Consider the following 17103-nt stretch of genomic DNA (forward strand, 5'->3'; position numbering starts at 1 on the left):
CATATACTCCCCTCTTACTTCCTAGATACATTAATAGACTTCCCTGTGTTACTAGGTAGAGGTTTTGAACTTTGAGTTTCAGATATCTATTTAAATAGCCCACATCTTACATAGAAAATTGTAACAGAATTTTTACTTTTCTAAGGCACTCGATATTCAAAGTTCTTACAAAGATTTCTCCCCCACATCTACAAATCAGTGAAGGTTTTTAGGCCTTGAATTACAAGTTCCTCAGAGCTTTTTGTCCGTTGATCCTTATAATAACTGTCTTCTTCTATTCGGGGTGAATTATCCAAGTTTCTTTTGCAAATATAGATGCTTTCTCACTGATTAAGAAAATCAAACGTATTATAATTCATTGTTTAAAAGTAACTGATAATAAATTTGACTTATGATGAAATGAGGAGTTTTTAAAGTAACATTTTAAGCAACATTTGAATACCTTCTTTAACCTACTGTACTTAATTTCAAAATTTAATAAATTCCAAGTGTCCCCAGTGTTATGAAAATGATAATACCTTATATTTAGATTTCTTTAAAATATCAGCCTCACAAGACCGCTCACAGTCTGGAGAACTGCAAATAGTCCCCTTTTCTATGTGATTTTCATATTTTTTAATGTAGTCATCAAGAAGATCCTGTTGAAAAAAACAAGAAAAATTCATGCATTGACAATTATAAAAAAAAAGGAGAAGAGATTGGAAAGGTGGAAAGAAGTAAAGAAAGGGAAAAAGAAGAGTGAGGAGAAGAAGAAAAGAAGGAACAAGAGGAAAAAAGTGACAAGGGGAAGAGAAAGGGTAGATAAAGAAGGAAGGAAGGAGAAGTAGGAGGTGGAGGCCAGAAAATATTTCCTGGTCTTAGATTTCACTGACTCACAAAACCTCAGAGTTGAAAAAGATCTCCGAAATTTATGCTTACTAAACTGGTGTCTTTGGGTCTCTCCTTCCTGTCTCTTATATAAATAGCGAAACCACACTGGTCTTTTTTATCCTGTTCCTAATACACAGTAAAATTCCCTTTCATTGGCTCTTTTCACTTGGAAAGTGTTTTACTTCTCTGTTCCTATCACAAGCAAATTATTTTACCTTCATGTATCTCAGCATTCACTTTCTGTGTGAGTTAACTGACTGATGTTGGGCTCTACTTCAAGAGACACATATTTGTTAAAAGATTCATAGTGAGAGCAAAGCTTTAAGAGTAACTTTTACCATAGCAAGTTGAGTAAAAATTACTAAAGCTCAAAAAACAACCTAATGTCACCTAGTGTTATCAACATCTATCTCTGAAGAAAACCAATTGAATTGACTTTGAACTGGCCCCGTTTCTGTGACACTAATATAGACTTCCCTGCGTTACTAGGTAGAGGTTCTGAACTGCTGAGTTTCAGATGTCTGTTTATTTAAGTAGGCTACATTTTACATTGATAATTGTTTCTAACAGAATTCAGTACAAAGTTTCTGTGCCCCAACTTCATTTTTGGCAGATAATTCTAAGCATTATGCATTGTAGATCTCTTAAACTTAAATGTTTTCTTACTTGAAATGTTTCAGGTAAATCTTCTTCTTTTATAGGGTCTATACCATACCAGTTTTCATTACTATCTTTTATTTCTTGCCTGCTTTTTTGAAATTCCAGTAACCCTCCATTATATCTGTAAAATAATTTTAAAGACCATTAGCTCAGATATATACACATACACATATGTATATGCACACATAAAATGTATCTCCTATTAATTAATTTTATAGTCTTAATTGCTGTAAAATAAAATGTTAAAGTAGACAATTTTGATCAAACAAGTATTTTAATAGTGCCTGGCATTTACTTAATAGCCCCAAGCTTAATACTATCCTTCTCCAGTTACAATAAATAAATTCATTGATTAATTCAGTAGTGGCATTTTATCAAAAAGCAGAAAGAATAGTAGAATGAACAGAGAGAAAATACAGGAGTCAGGAGAACTGGGCTCAGCCGCTGCCACTTCATAGCTGTCACCTGATCTCTCTGAGACTCTGTTTCTTCACGTGTAAAATAGGAATCCTAACACCAACACTTCTTACCTCACAGGACTGTTGTGAGGAAAGTGCTTTGCAAACCTTACACTACAAATAAATGTGAGCTATAATTACTTGTATCTTCAGTCTGAAAGTCTCAAATAAGAATTAGGCATATTCTTCAAACAAGTAAGCAAGGATGATGTCTCTCTCTACAAAATACTATCAATGGCTTCTCCCAGATCTCTCATGCATGCAATAAGCAGCTATGAGAGCATATGGAAGCCAGAGGAAGTGGTGGTCATTCAACTTTTTGCAAAAAGCAGGAGAGATAAGCAGTTGGAAAAGGGGAAGGAAGCACTAATTGAAAAAAAAAACCTCTCTTTCCCATAAATCTATAGATTCAGGGTATATGCCCCAAATCTACCAAGTAATGACTGATGCGAGACAGAACCATGGGGAATACAGGAGGACTTTTGGGTAGATGGCAGTGATGAAAGGAAGAACCACAAACAAGAGAAGCTTCTGGGAGATGGTAGCAATGAAGAAATTTACCCTGTAGCAGGGGGGCAGAGATTGCCAGGGTACTTGCTAGGATCCCTAAAGCAAGTCAGGAGGTGCAGAAAATTTCTGGAAAAGAGAGCAGCAAAGAGGAGTACCTAAGACAAAGTAGAAGCTATTGATTAGGGTGACAACATCAACAGCAACAAGTGAACTCACCCCATGATCTATAACAATATTATAATCATGATGTTAGGACTTTATTGATTGGTGACATGATTCTTTTGCAGAAGCTATGACCCAAACTGCAGGAAAAGGAATGTGGAAACTTAGCTTGAGCTTTACTTATAATAATTCCCTTTCTTATTCCTTATATTCCTTGCAATAAATTTGCTTTAAGCACTAACACCTTGAAATTGTCAAGGGAAGAAATCCAAGGTATCTATAACCATATGGGGAAAAAAAATGTTCCAAATATGTAGGAAATGCAAATTAAAATAACTCTGAGGTTCCACATCATACCCATCAAATTGGCAAAGTTGACAAAAAAGGAAAATGAGACATGTGAGTGGATCTGTGGGAAAACACACAGATTAACGTGCAGATGTTGGCAGAGCCGCGAACTGGGAAAGGCATTCTGGGAAACAATTCAGAACTATACCCAAAAGTCACTAAACTGCGTATACTTGTTGGCCTCATCATAAAAGAGATCAAAGATTAAGGGAAAAAAAAAATCATGTGTATAAAAATATTCATAGCAGCTCTTTGGTAGGAGCAAAGAACTGGAAACTCAGGATGTACCCATCAACTGTGGAATGTCTAACCAAATTTTGGTATATGAATGTATATTATTTTGCCATAAGAAAGAATGAAAGCAATGTGTTCAGAAAAGCCTGGAAAGACTTGTACAAACTGATGCAAAGTGAAGCAAGAAGGACCAGGAGAACAATTTATATGATATCAATAATAGGGTATAGATAAACAACTTTGGAAAACTTAAATTCTCTGATTAATGCAATGACTTACCACATTTCCAAAGGACAGATAGTGATTTATACTACCCATCTTTTGATAGAGAGGTGATAAATTCAAGATGTTGAATAAGAATACATTTTCAGACATGGCCAAACAGGGTATTTGTTTTGCCTAATTATTTGTATTTGTAACAAAAGTTTGCTTGGTTTTTCTTTTTTCTTTCCATTGGGAGAGATAAGAGGGACAGAAAATAAATGCTTGTTAACTAAAATAATGCCTTAAATAACACTATGACACTTCATGATTTACTACTTAGTTATTTTTCAGTCTTGTCTGATTCTTTGTGACACCATTTGGCTTTTTGTTTTGTTTTTCACAAAGATACTAAAGTGGTTTGCCATTTCCTTAGCCAGCTCATTTTACAGATGAGGAAACTGAGGCAAATAGGATTAAGTGACTTGCCCCAAGTCCCACGGCAAACAAGTGTCTAAGGGCCAAATTTGAATTCAGGTTTCCCTGACTCCAGGACCAGTACTCTATCCACTGTACCACCTAGATGCCCTTCCTGATTCATAGCATATAGCTTTACTTAGAAGAAAACTGGTATTAAGTACGCATGATTTTGTTTCATAAAGAAGGATGTGGTCACTGAAAGCATAGCACAATTTCCCAAATTAAAACAAGCTCACTCTCTTCCTCCTTTTTAGTTCAGTTTGGTCTAGTTTATCACCTATTTACAGTGCCTCTCCAAGACGTATGTACTGATAGACTTCCTATAGGTTGTCTGTCAATTTAACTACAAAGGACAATACTGTAAAAATAATCAGCAGAATACTCTATTTTGGCATAAACTTTGTGTCTTAGAATAAAATAATAGGCTAAAAAACTGTGACACGTATCCCAAAAATTAAAAAAGTTTTTGATCTTCTCATCAAAAATCAAACTTTAGATTCAGATGCTAAGCCAGCATCCAGGATGGGAGAACTGACATTTCTGACATTTTAGTTAGAATGGTTATTTCAGAATTATCATTAGAAACTGCACATCCCAAAGCTTAACTAATGTTTTTCAAATTTGTAATATCCAATTGAATTAAGTCTGCATCAGTAGTTTTATACAAGATTGGCTCTTAAATTCAGTGAACCCATTTGGTTATTAAATGAAATCATTGCTCTTCAAAATGGAAGTTGCTATGCATATGAATTTCTTGAATGTAAAAAACTAATATTGTACCACCATGTACCTTTATAACATAATATTAAGCACAGAGTAATCATCACATTGGTGTGAAATGTATAATAACCTTTGGCCTCTAAAGTATTCGTGGCATGATTTACCTTTATGCTAAATATAATACCATATTTTAAAATTCATTAGGTAATGCTAAAAATTTGAAAATAATTCGCCTGTCTGTGTGGTAAATCATTTCACTTTCCCTGACACCTGCTATGTGGTATGTCTTTTGAGCTTCAGTTTTTAATGAGGATATTTTATGCCACTCAATCTGAATAAACAATAGACCCGGAATTCTATGACATTTTCTAATCCCCAGTTCAAAACCACACTAGTTTACATGGGTCTAAAGATAGGGCTAAGGAAGGCCTACACCTTCTCTTGCAGTAGGTAGGAATGAGGTTTGATGATAAATGTTCACAGGAGCATCTCAGACACTGTTGGGCTCCATAGGGAGTATCTGAAATAATTAAACTCAGACAAAGACCACCAGATAAGTTGAAAGACAGGGGAAAAAAAACCTTTAAAATCTAATCATCAGAAGAAGTAGAGAGGTGTGTGAAGTGGATGGTAATTGGGTTCAGCTGGGAAGCCCCTGCTCCACCTCAGCTGTGGTCAGCTTCTGTTGGTACTGGGCCTCAGGAAGCTACCCACTAATTGCCAATCAAAAGGAACTGAACAAGCCAGCTAAGACTCTCCTAAGACTACTATTAAATTCTCAGAAACTCAGCCTCTCAGCTAGGGAAGCATGCAGGCGTAACAAAGATTTTTGCCTCAGCAGCTTGTCATAGCAAGTTGTCACAAGAACTACCAACAGGAATAACAGAAGGCTGAGGCCTGAGTATCCCAGGTTCATTTAGTAGAGGACAAAGCAGATTCTACATAGAAACAAAATGTTTCAGCCATGGGCAAATAACTGCTTGTTGGTGTCCAGTCATTTCATATTCTTCAACCCTATGTGGTGTTTTCTCGGCAAAGATATTGGAGTGGTTTGCCATTTCCTTCTCCAGCTCATTTTACAGATAAGGAAACTGAGGCGAGCAGGGTTAGGTGACTTAAGGAGGGTCATACAGCTAGTACCTGGGGTCAAATCTGAGTTCAAGTTTTCTTAACTCTAGGTCTGGTGCTCTATCCACCTAGTTGCCAAGCTAGTTGCCAAGTAACTACTACAAATTCACAAAAGCATAGTTTACTCTTGCTTTTTCAGGCAGAAAGGAGGTGAAAGATCTAGGGAAGGAATTCTTAATTCAGGGTCCACAGACCCTCCCCCTCCCAAAAGGGTCCATGGATAGATTTCAGGGGTTACATGAACTTAGGTGGGAAAAAGTTATATATCTTTTGTTTTATTAACCCCTAACTATAATTTAACATCTCCTTCAATTATGAATTTAAAACAAATAATATTATTCTATGCAAGGGTCCATAAGCTAAACCTGACTGCCAAAGGGGTCCATGGCAGGAAAAAAAAAGTCTAAGAAGCCCAAGTCTAAAGAACTGTTTGTATTGTATAGGTTATTTGGGAGAATTGAATATTTATTGAAAAAAAGGAAGAAAAGCTTTAAGATTTCTTTTAAAGAAAGAAAAATGGGAGGGGGTCTGAAAAGGCAGAAGTGAATCCTGACTGGAGCTGTGACGCTGGAGAGTGTTTGAAGTTGACATGGAGAAGGCAGCAAAGAAGAAAGATCTCTGAACACTTAGAACTAAGGAAGAGGTATAAAGATCTTCCCACATAGGAGTGAACTGGCCCCTGTGAAGTGGAAGCAGCTTTCCCACACGCCAAGGAAGGATGAAGTAGATCCATGGATGACATGGGGGGAAAAGGACATCCAGTCAAGATCAAAGGTAAAAGAGGTGAGTATTTGTGGTTCCTGACTTCCAGCTAAGGAGTCATGGTTGATGTGAACACTAGAGCTCTGCTGTGTAACCCAAGCATGTACCTGGGATATGACAGAGAATCTCCTAAGACTGCTAAACATGACTACTTTGGGTACTTTATGTGAAGGTAAATGGTCCCACCACAGTAGGGATTATAAAGCCTGGGGACTTACAGTTGATATTTTCATCAATGAAACACAGAGAGACAGATTTAGGAACATTTGATTAAGAAAATGTCTTAGAATAAGAATTTGGATTTCTAGACCATGGCTTAAAATAGAGGAGCAGTGAGCACTTAATAAGGGATATATATGCCTGAGGTCTTGTCCTCTGGGAAGTTCCCTGGGCCCTATCCTATCTAATATTTTTTATTAATGATTTGGATGGAGGTACAGATGAAATACTTGCTAATTTACATGTAAAACAAAATTTGGAGGCATTGCTAACATGGTAGATGATAGCCCATATCCAAAGATCCTCTCAAGTTAGAATGAAGGGACAAATAAGATAAAAGTGAACTGGGGCAAATGAAAAGTTATAAAAATCAACTTCATGTTTACATGATAGGGGAGCTGTAGCTAGATAACACTTCCTGTGGAAAAACAAATGTGGAAACTTTCATGGACTTCAAACTCAATGATTCAATGGCAGAATATGGCAGCCAGAAAAAGCTGATGCTACCTATATCAGGCAAAATTAGAGGCATAATGCGCAGAACGAAGAAGTAATAGCTCCAAAATCCCCTGCTATGGTCAGGTATATCTGAGGCACTGCATTCAGCTCTGGGAGTCACATTTTGGGTAAAACATAGACAAGTTGACAAATACTCATAAAAGGTTGCACAAGATGGTGAGAAAAGTAAAGAATCTATCACACTAATACTGGTTGAGGGAACTGGGGGTGTTTAATGTAGATAAAAGGATACTTACGGGGAAAATAAAAATGATAGCTGTCTTCAAATATCTGAAGAGTTGCCAACTGAAAGACGGACTGGATTTGTTCTCCTTGGCTATAGAGAACAGAGGTAGCAGTAATGTGTAGAAATTACAAAGAAACGGTTTTTAAGTTTGATATTTGATGCAAGGAAACAAGTCCTAACAACTACTGTTGCTCAGTCATTTCTCAATCATGTCTAACGCTTCCTGCCTCCATTTGGGTTTTTTTTGGCAGAGATACTAGAGTGGTTTGCCATTTTTCTCCAGCTCATTTTGCAGATGAGGAAACTGAGACCAACAGGGTTAAGTGACTTGGCCAGGGTCACATGACTAGTAAGTGTCTGAAACTGGATTTGAACCCATGAGGATGAGTCTTCCTGACTCCAGGTCCAGCACTCTATTCACTGTGCCATCTAGCTGCCCCTTCCTAACAATTAGAGTTGTCCAAAGTTGAATGAGTTGCCTCGAAACATAGTATGTTTGTTCTCATTGGAGACCTTCAAGCAAAGGTTCAGTAGCTACTTCTTGCTGAAGCCTTAAGGTGAGGGATGAGTTGGACTAAATGACTTTAATGATCCCTTCAAATTTGGAAATTCTATTATTCCCTAAAATGGAAGCAAGACCTTAAACTGAAAGGAGGGAAAGAGGAAGGGCAAACACTATCTGCTAATATCTACACCAAAGTAGAAACCAGGGAGAGGAGGGGCTATAAAATACATAAAAAGAAAAGTAGCACTAGAAATTGCTCAAAAGTTTGCAGAAGATGATCCAAAACCCTTTGGTCTCAGATACCCAGACATAACTGCACGAAGCACGGGAAATATGTTACACTATAGCCCATAACACAAGAAAGCAAATTAAACCCCACAGCAACCAATAAGATGTGGAAAGATGAGGTGCATGACTGGAATATAAACCTGGAAGGTTGTGCCTTAATGAAAATGAAGCGAATAGTTAAGTGGCAGAGCTGCATTATACATTAAAAAGATCTCCTCATGAAGAAACCCAAGAACTAGAAGAAAGAATCATGGTGGAGAATATTTGAGCAAAGATCAATAGAATGAAAAACAGAGGGAATATTTTCAAGGGAATCTACTACAGAACATCTGGACAGAAGATAAAAATAAAATAGGTGAAAAGTTTGGAAAATGGTTCACAAGCCAAGGACCGAGATATTATATGATAGGGACAGGGAATTTAAATTATCCAGAAATCAAATGGAGCTCTTCTTTATTCTAAAAACAGAGCTGCTAACAAATTCTTGGCTTGCCTCGATGGTGATTTTATTCTTTAAAAGGTAGAGGAAGTGACAAGTAACACAGTCACACACCCCAATTCTGACCAACAAGAAAGAATTGTTTGCTGAATAATAGGAAACCTGGGGACAAATGACCACTCCAGATTAGAATTCATGATAGAGAAGAAAACAATGGAAACAAATCTGAACATGCACCCAAACTTTGCAAAGAGTGGATTTCAAAGGTTCAGAGAAATGTCTCATATGTTCACACAGCCAAAAAAATCATATGAGGCAACTCAACCTAAACAAGTATAAGAGAAGGAAGGCAAAGCTGAATAACAATTCCTGTTTAAAAAAAAAGGATCAAGGGGTCTTAGTGGACTGCAAAGTCTAATTCTGCAATAGGACGGCATTCTGAGGCTGGATTAAAAGAAGAAAGGGTTTGAGGGCCTTCAAAATCATGCCATATGAGGATTAGCTGAAACAACTGTATATATTTAGCCTGCAAAAGAGAAGATTAAACAGTGATGAAAACTGTGAATGACTTACAATTTCATCTGAAATTAGGCAGTTAGGGGTAAGGATGCCACCTGGAAGAAGGGTTAGATTTGTTCTTGTTGTCTCCAGCAGTAGGAACAATGGGTGAAAGTTGTGGAGAGTTAGGTTCAGGTTCTTGAAGTAATGAAAAAATTGTTGATAATTAGAGCTTTCCAAATGTAGAATGATCCACCATGGAAGAGGATAGGTTAATCTTCAAGAGACACAGTCACACAAAGGCAAGATGACCACTTGTTGTGCAAGTTGTTGAGAGGATTCTTATTTAGGCTATTAACAAATCTCTTAGGTTCCCTATAACTCTGAATTCCCTGATTCTGAATTCTGAGCCAGCTCAGCTATCTATCAACCTAGGTCAAAGTCACTTTCCCAACTCTGGGCCTCAGTTTACTCCTTTGTAAAATGAGAAGATTGTAACAATTTCCTAGCTCCCTTCCATATTTAAATCCCATGATCCTAGTATTTCAATTCCCTAAATACTTATAGTGAAATAAGGGAACAAATCTAAGTTCTTCAGAAATAACTGCAGCATTCATACACCACTGAAATGTGATTTTAGTATAGAGGACAGTGTATCCTATCACATTAAGCTAAAGTATTTGGATAAATCTTTCAGTACAAAGTACATTTTTACATTATGATTCCTCAGTGAAGCATATTTGGAAAACAGTAAATGATGGCAGCTGCTTTAAAAACAGTCTGAGATTTAATGGTTTACAAAAGGCCTTTACTCTTTCTCACTCTTTATTCTCCCCCAGTATTTATCATTGCACAATGAACTATGGTCCCTGGTGACAGTATATGCTGAACACCATTTTTAAACATAAAATGTAAGAAGAAAAAAAATATATAAAAATAGCACTAAGGCTCTCAGGGGTTTACTTTAATGGGAGCATTTAATACACACCTCAGGCGATTGGAGCCCCAGGTTCAAAGCACTCCAGAGGCATGCATTAACAAAACCATAAAATATGCTCCGCTCTGTTTGACGGATTGTCTAAGGATAAAATGCTTCCATTTGGAACATCTATTTATGGTACAATTCAAAGCGTCATGAATAGTAGTAGTACCAATATCTCCACTGTCATCTAACATAACTCTAAAGTTTATTGTCTAAAGTCAATGCAAAAAATGTAAAAAAGATGATTTTGCTATTAAAACAGAAGAGAACCTGAGGAAAAGATAGAGAAGTATGATTTCTCAAAGTAAAATAGATATATATATATATATATGTATATATATATATATTCAGATTACTCTCCATAGAAATACACTGCATTAGACTCAAAGTCAAAAGAGTAAAGTTAGTAGACTATCTCTATAGTTTACTAGACTTAGGAATTTTGGGCAAATTATCAAATTCTGAGCCTCAGTTTCCCCATCTGTTAGATGGGGAAAATCAGGCTTGGACTACCTGTGTCGAGGGGTATCATGAGGATCAAATAAGAAATGTCTGGAAAACACTGTGAAATTATAAATAATAGACTATTGTTATCCTGCTTATTAGTCCTTAATGCAGGATTTTTTTCTGTCATAAAATGACACATCTAGAAGTAGGAAGGATCTCATTTTATAGATGTCTCATTTTATAGATGTCTCACAATCCCCTCAAACTTAACATGTCAGGAAGGCAGAATAAAAGCAATGGAAAGAGAATGGAATTTAGCGTCAGATGCCCTGGATTCAAGAACTATATCACCACTATGGGATCTTAGCCAAGTCACTCAATTTTTCTTGGCTTTAGAGACAGTTGGTTGGCACATTGGGTTGACACACTGGGTAGAACACTGGGCTGAATGTCAGGAAGATCTGAGTTTAAATCCAGGCAGCTACTTACTAGCTTTGCTACCCTCGAGTATAGAATTGTCTAGGGACTAGACAATTCCCTTTCTCGCTGTCTGCCTCAGTTTCCTCATCTTAGCTCTAGAATACTGGAACTGAGAATCTCAAAATTTTCAAGCTGGCAGGAATTTTAGAGAATACAAATGCTATCGTAGTATTGTAAGAAGGGCTCAGGCCCTGTTGTAGGGACTAAAACAAAACCACTCTTCTACCAAGGAAAAGGCTCCCTCCTTGCCTAGTTTTATTTTTTTTTAAACTATATAATCAAAAAGGGTTCCATCAACCCAGAACAGGGATTCTTTTAGTGTGTGAATGGAACCCCTTTACAATTGTAACACCTATTCACTTGTAGCCCTTCACTGACTGCATTTAATCCTTCCAAATAAATTTAAATAAACAGACTCTGGCAGAAAGGAATGAACTTCTGCCAGGTCAAATGGTCATTTCTTTGAGGAGGAGGGCATAGGATGGGAAGGAGGAGACCAGGAGAGAACATCATAGGAGTGACCTTAAGTAACCCTGTGTGTTTTGATGACTCGCTGGTCTTCAAAATCTTCTTTGGTAATAATGACCTCCAAGGTCCCTTGACCTCTACAAATTCTATACTTTGCAAAAGAAGAGAGCAGACTGGGAAAGGATTCTGGGAAGATGGTGGAGTAGGTGAAAAAAAGAGATGAGGAACAGCTAGACATCCTGCCTCAGACAGTTCACACACTAGCTGTGTGACCTTGGGCAAGTCATTTAACCCCAACTGCCCTGCCTTCCCCCCTCCATAAAAGAAAAAAATAATATAAAAAAATACATGAAATAGCACCTCAGGGCAAATACTGAGCAGTGAAAATAAATAAGTGTAGGGGCAGAACAGGAGTCCTCCAGGGACAAGTGGAGAAGATGGGAAGAAAAGTCCCAGAATGAGGTTTGGTCCCAGTGAAGAGTAAACACCTCTAGGCTAGGGACTGCTTAAACAACAAATGGAAAGACCTGGGGTTAGCTGTTTTGGGAGGCTGCCTCAGCCCCAGCCCCAGGAACTTTAAACCCTCCACCCACACTACCCCACTCCCTGCCCGGGACAGTGAGGGAGGGAAAGATCTAGGGAACCTCTGCTGACAAGGAATGCCAGACCCAGCTATGCTGCCAAGATGTGGTGGGAGCCAGAAGGAACCAGTACACTCCAGGTGAGTGCAAAATCAGTGGGGGGGGGAGACACCACTGGCTGTTGGCACTTACAGGGGGCTGGAGGTCTTGATTTGGGTTCAATTCAGAGAGAACTGAAGGAGGATCTGAGGTCAGAGGCACCATATCCCAGGACTAGAGATGATTACAAAAATTAAGCTATTATCAAAAAAAAAACGCACCGGCAAAAGAGAAAGAATCCAGTCATACAGAAAATCAAGACCAGGGTTCATCTTCAGAGGAGGATACCGAAACAAAGAAACCTTCTTCTATCCCAAAGAGTAATGTCAAATAGTCACCTGTCCAAAAAGAATTCATAGAAGAACTTAAAAAAGACTTTAAAAAAATCAAATGAGAGAGATTTAGGAAAAACTAAAAAAAAAAAAATAAGAACAATCCAAGAAAAATAAGAAGGTTATGAAAAGAATGTCCACCAATTAGAAAAGGAGATCTAGAATCTTAAGCAAGAAAATGACTCCTTAAAAATCAGAATTGAGCAAGGAGAAGCCAGTGAAGTTATAAGGGATCAAGAAATGATGAAACAAATAGGAAACAGCTTATAAGAAAAACAACTGATCTGGAGAACTGATCAAGAAGAGAAAACATAAGAATAATTGGACTACCAGAAAGCTATGATCAAAAAAAGAATCTTAATACAATGATACAAAAAAAATTTAAAGAAAACTGTCCTGAAGCATTAGAATAAGAGGGAAAAGTAGAAATAGAAAAAATCCACTGGTCACCACCTGAAAGAGATCCTACTAGGAAAACCCATAGGAATATTATAGTCAAATTCCAAAACCCCCAGCTTGAGGATAAGATATTATGAGCAAAGAGAAAAAAACAATTTACATATGACAGTGCCACAATTAGAATCATACAAGACCTAGCAGTGGTAACACTAAAAGACTGCAGTTCTTGGAACACTATATACAGAAGAGCAAAAGAATTGGGCTTCTGACCAAAAATCTCATACCCAGAAAAGCTAAGCATAATCCTGAAAGAAAAAAAAATGGATATTTAATGAACTGTCAGACTTTCAGGACTTTAAAAAAAACTGAACTTAATATAAGATTTGACACACAAGAGCCAAGAGAAATATAAGGTACATACCAAAGACTAATTACAAGGGACACCATAAGGACAAACTGTTTTCTTTTTACATATGCAAAATGTACGTCTAAGATTGTTAGTAGTAATTGGGTAGTTCATAAGAAAGACTGAAATAAATCTGAGCATGATATGACTTTTAAAAAATAAAACTGTTCAAGAACAGCTAAAAAGAGTAATTATACAAATGAGGTACGAGAGGAAAAACCAACACAGAGGAATTAGACAGGGGAGGAGGGATGTTAGTTCTAGAAGCTCCTTTCATCAGGAATGGGTTCAAAAGGGAACAATACATATGCATCTAGAAGGGTATAAAAGTCTTCTAAATTTAGAAAGAAATAAAACACTAAGGGGATAGGGAGGGGAGAGAAAATAAGGGAGGGATCTCTAGAGGGGGTGAGAGAATAGATTAAAGGGAGTATAGGAGGGTGTTTAGATTAATGGGAATGGGAAGATAAAGGAGGAATCTTTAGAGGAGAGGGTGAGGGAATAGGTCAAATGGGGCATATAAAAGGATGTTTAGATCTATGGGAATGGGAGGATAGGTTAAGTAATAGGAGGGCAAGGTAGAGGGTAAAAGGAAAGTTAGAGGAGTCAGGAAGATTAGGAAAAGATACGCACAAACATAAAAACAAAATTAGGAGTAGAATCTCTGAGGGAAAGTATATTTTTATATACACACACACACACACACACACACACACACACATATATACACACATACACACATATGTAGATATATATATGTGTATGTATATATCAATATCTACATATAAATAGATTCATGCTTACTTGTAGCCTGGGGGGTAGGGATCAGGAAGGGAGAAAAAAGGAAAAAGTGCACAGCAGAGAGCAAAAGAAAACCTACAAGGAAGCAAAGAAAAGATGAGCTTTCAACGTAGTATTTAATATACAGGCTTTCCTGAAATGAAAATTTATTGCTATATATTTTGGATCCTCTCACATTCCACTGTACATGACATGTGTTTTTTCCTTATTTTATGTTTGTCTTAATATTTAAGTTTACAACGTTTCTTTTTCTTATTATTAAGTTTTAGTATTCAAGTCTAAAATTTTAAAAGATAAAAAAATAAAAGAGAAGAGACTAATGAAGCATAGCTGGCATGTTAAAACCCTGGCATCTTACATGTAATATACCATAATTGTACTATTTCCCTGATATTGGTGGTGTTCCAACAAAAAGTACATATTAATTACAATTCTTACCTTTTTTGAGTAACTAGTAGTAAACCACATCCAAAATAAACTAAAGATAAAAAATTTCTACGATCGTCTTTCTTCTGAATTTCCATTTTCATTGTCATGAATTTACTTCTAGCTTCAGAATAATCCTGGAAGAATAAAAAGCCATGTCTGGTAGATATGAAAGGCTAGAGAAAATATGGTAATCTAGAAGAATTTTATTCATTCATGCATTGGGTCCTCTAATTCAAGAGTGTCATGCTTTCACAGATACAATTTATAAGCAGTCACTTCCAATGGAATCCCCACACTTCCCTAACCAATGTTTCAAAGTATAATATGATATTTCAAAGTATACAACCACAACAACAAAAATTCAGAGTGGTGACAGCCACTACTATTCAAAACTGGCATATTTTTACTAACCATGGAAGGTTTGTCATTCCTCAATCAAAGCACTATGTAACATTCACCTGTGAAGCAAGTCACTTTATTCAGCAGGGTTAGACAGACTTTGGGGGAGGCAGGGAAGGAAAGACAACACTGCTATTTATAAAATGATAATAGTGATGCTCACCAATCGAACAAGCAGCAATTCTAATAAAATCTGAAGGTACAATAAGATAAGTAGGATTAGGAGAAACATAGGCCCATAGATCTTAGACCTTACTGGTCATTTAGTATAAACCCCTTGATTTTTAGATAAGGTAAACCAAAGCCTGCAGAGGTTAAGAAAGTAGGAGGGGAAGGGGATAAAAGAAGGCGGGTGCTCATAGAAGGGATGGTGGATTGGGGAAGGTAGCAGTCAGAAGCAAAACACTTGAGGAGGAACAGGGTAAAAGGAGAGAGAGAATAGAATAAACGGGAGGGGAATAAGATGGAGGGAAATAGTTAGCAATCACAACTGTGAAAAAATGTTTGAAGCGAGTTTTCTAATAAAAGCCTCCTCTCCCAAATATATAAAAGAATGAGTTAAATTTATAAAAATAAGAGTCATTCCCCAATTGACAAATGATCAAAAATATGATCGGTCAGTTTTAAGACGAAGTAATCAAAGCTATCTATAGCCATATCAAAAAATGCTCTAAATGCTCACTATTTATTGGAAAAAATGCAAATTAAAACTATACTGAGGTACAACCTCATACCTATTAGATGATTAATAGGACAGAAAAGAAGAATGACAGGCTGGAGGGGATATGGGAAAATTGAGACACTAATGCATTGTTGGTGGAGTTCTGAAGCAATTCAACCATTACATAGAGCAATTTGGAAGTATGCCCAAATATTTATAGCAGCTCTTTTCTGATGGCAAAAAATTAGAAATTGAAGGGATGCCCATCAACTGGGGAACGGCTGAACAATTTGTGGTATGTGATTGTGATGGAATAACATTGTCATAAGAAATGATGAGACAGATGCTCTCATAAAAACCTGGGAAGACTTACATGAACTGATACAAAGTGAAACAAGTAGAACCAGAACACTGTACACAGTAACAGCAATACTGCAAGATGATCAACTGTGAATGACTTAGCTATTCTCATCAATACATTGATCCAGGACAGCTCTGAAGGACTTAGGATGAAAAATGCTATCCATCCCCAGAGAAAGAACTAATGGAGTCTGAATACAAATCAAAGCATACTTTTTTTTTAAACTTTTTCTTCAGTTTTTATTTATTTTTTACTTTTATTTATTATTTATTATTTTATTTATTTTATTATTTTTATTTTATTTGTTTTCTCTTACAACATGACTAATGTGAAAATATGCTTTGCATGACTACACATGTATAACCTGTATCAAACTGCTTGCTTTCTAAATGAGGGGAGTGGAGAGGGAGGGAGAGAATTTAGGACACAATTTTAAAAACAAATGTTGAAAATTGCTTTTACATATAATTGGGGGAAAATGAAATACTGGATTTAAAAAAAGGGCCTTTCTCAGTTTGAACCTGGGTCCTCTATCAAATCTGGTTCTCTTTCCACTATACCACTTTTTCTCCATAATTTCAGAATCAGGCCTTGACAGTAAGGAAAAGTAAATAAAATTAATGCAATACAATCTTTAGTTTAAGAATATGTTTTTTTTTTAAATTCACCTGCATGCCATTTCAAATATAAATTAGTATTACAGAGAGGCAAAGTGGTAGAGTGCATAGAGTATTGAGTTTAGACTCAGGAAGAACTGGGTTCAAATCTGATACTTACTTTGGGCAAGGCGCTTAACCTCTATGTGCTTGAGACAACTCTCTTGAGGTAATCTACTAAGTCATAGGCAGATTATAGACCTGCACCGGTAGAGGAAGTTCCCAAAACATATTTAAGAAATCACAGGTCTTTTGCATATTTGTATATTAAAATTTTTATACAGGAAAAAAGTGTCAATTTAGGCACATTAAATTCTACTATGGGTCATTAGTAAGTCGGCTTTATATTAACATAGTACAAGATACAAGTAGTTT

The 17103-nt window shown here is 36.6% G+C and overlaps 1 protein-coding gene across 1 annotated transcript in view; it reads right to left on the minus strand.

The window, feature by feature from the left end:
* The window catches only part of DZIP3 (DAZ interacting zinc finger protein 3), a 115638-nt gene that overhangs the window by 71685 nt on the left and 26850 nt on the right, over nt 1-17103 (minus strand). The window contains exons 6-8 of the mRNA XM_036746157.1: nt 14661-14785; nt 1537-1651; nt 519-638 (exon numbers count right to left, since the gene is read on the minus strand). Coding sequence (XP_036602052.1) covers nt 519-638; nt 1537-1651; nt 14661-14785 — 360 coding nt within the window. The remainder of the gene's footprint in view (nt 1-518; nt 639-1536; nt 1652-14660; nt 14786-17103) is intronic.

This window comes from Trichosurus vulpecula, chromosome 2 (genome assembly GCF_011100635.1).
Source record: "Trichosurus vulpecula isolate mTriVul1 chromosome 2, mTriVul1.pri, whole genome shotgun sequence".
NCBI lineage: Eukaryota > Metazoa > Chordata > Mammalia > Diprotodontia > Phalangeridae > Trichosurus > Trichosurus vulpecula.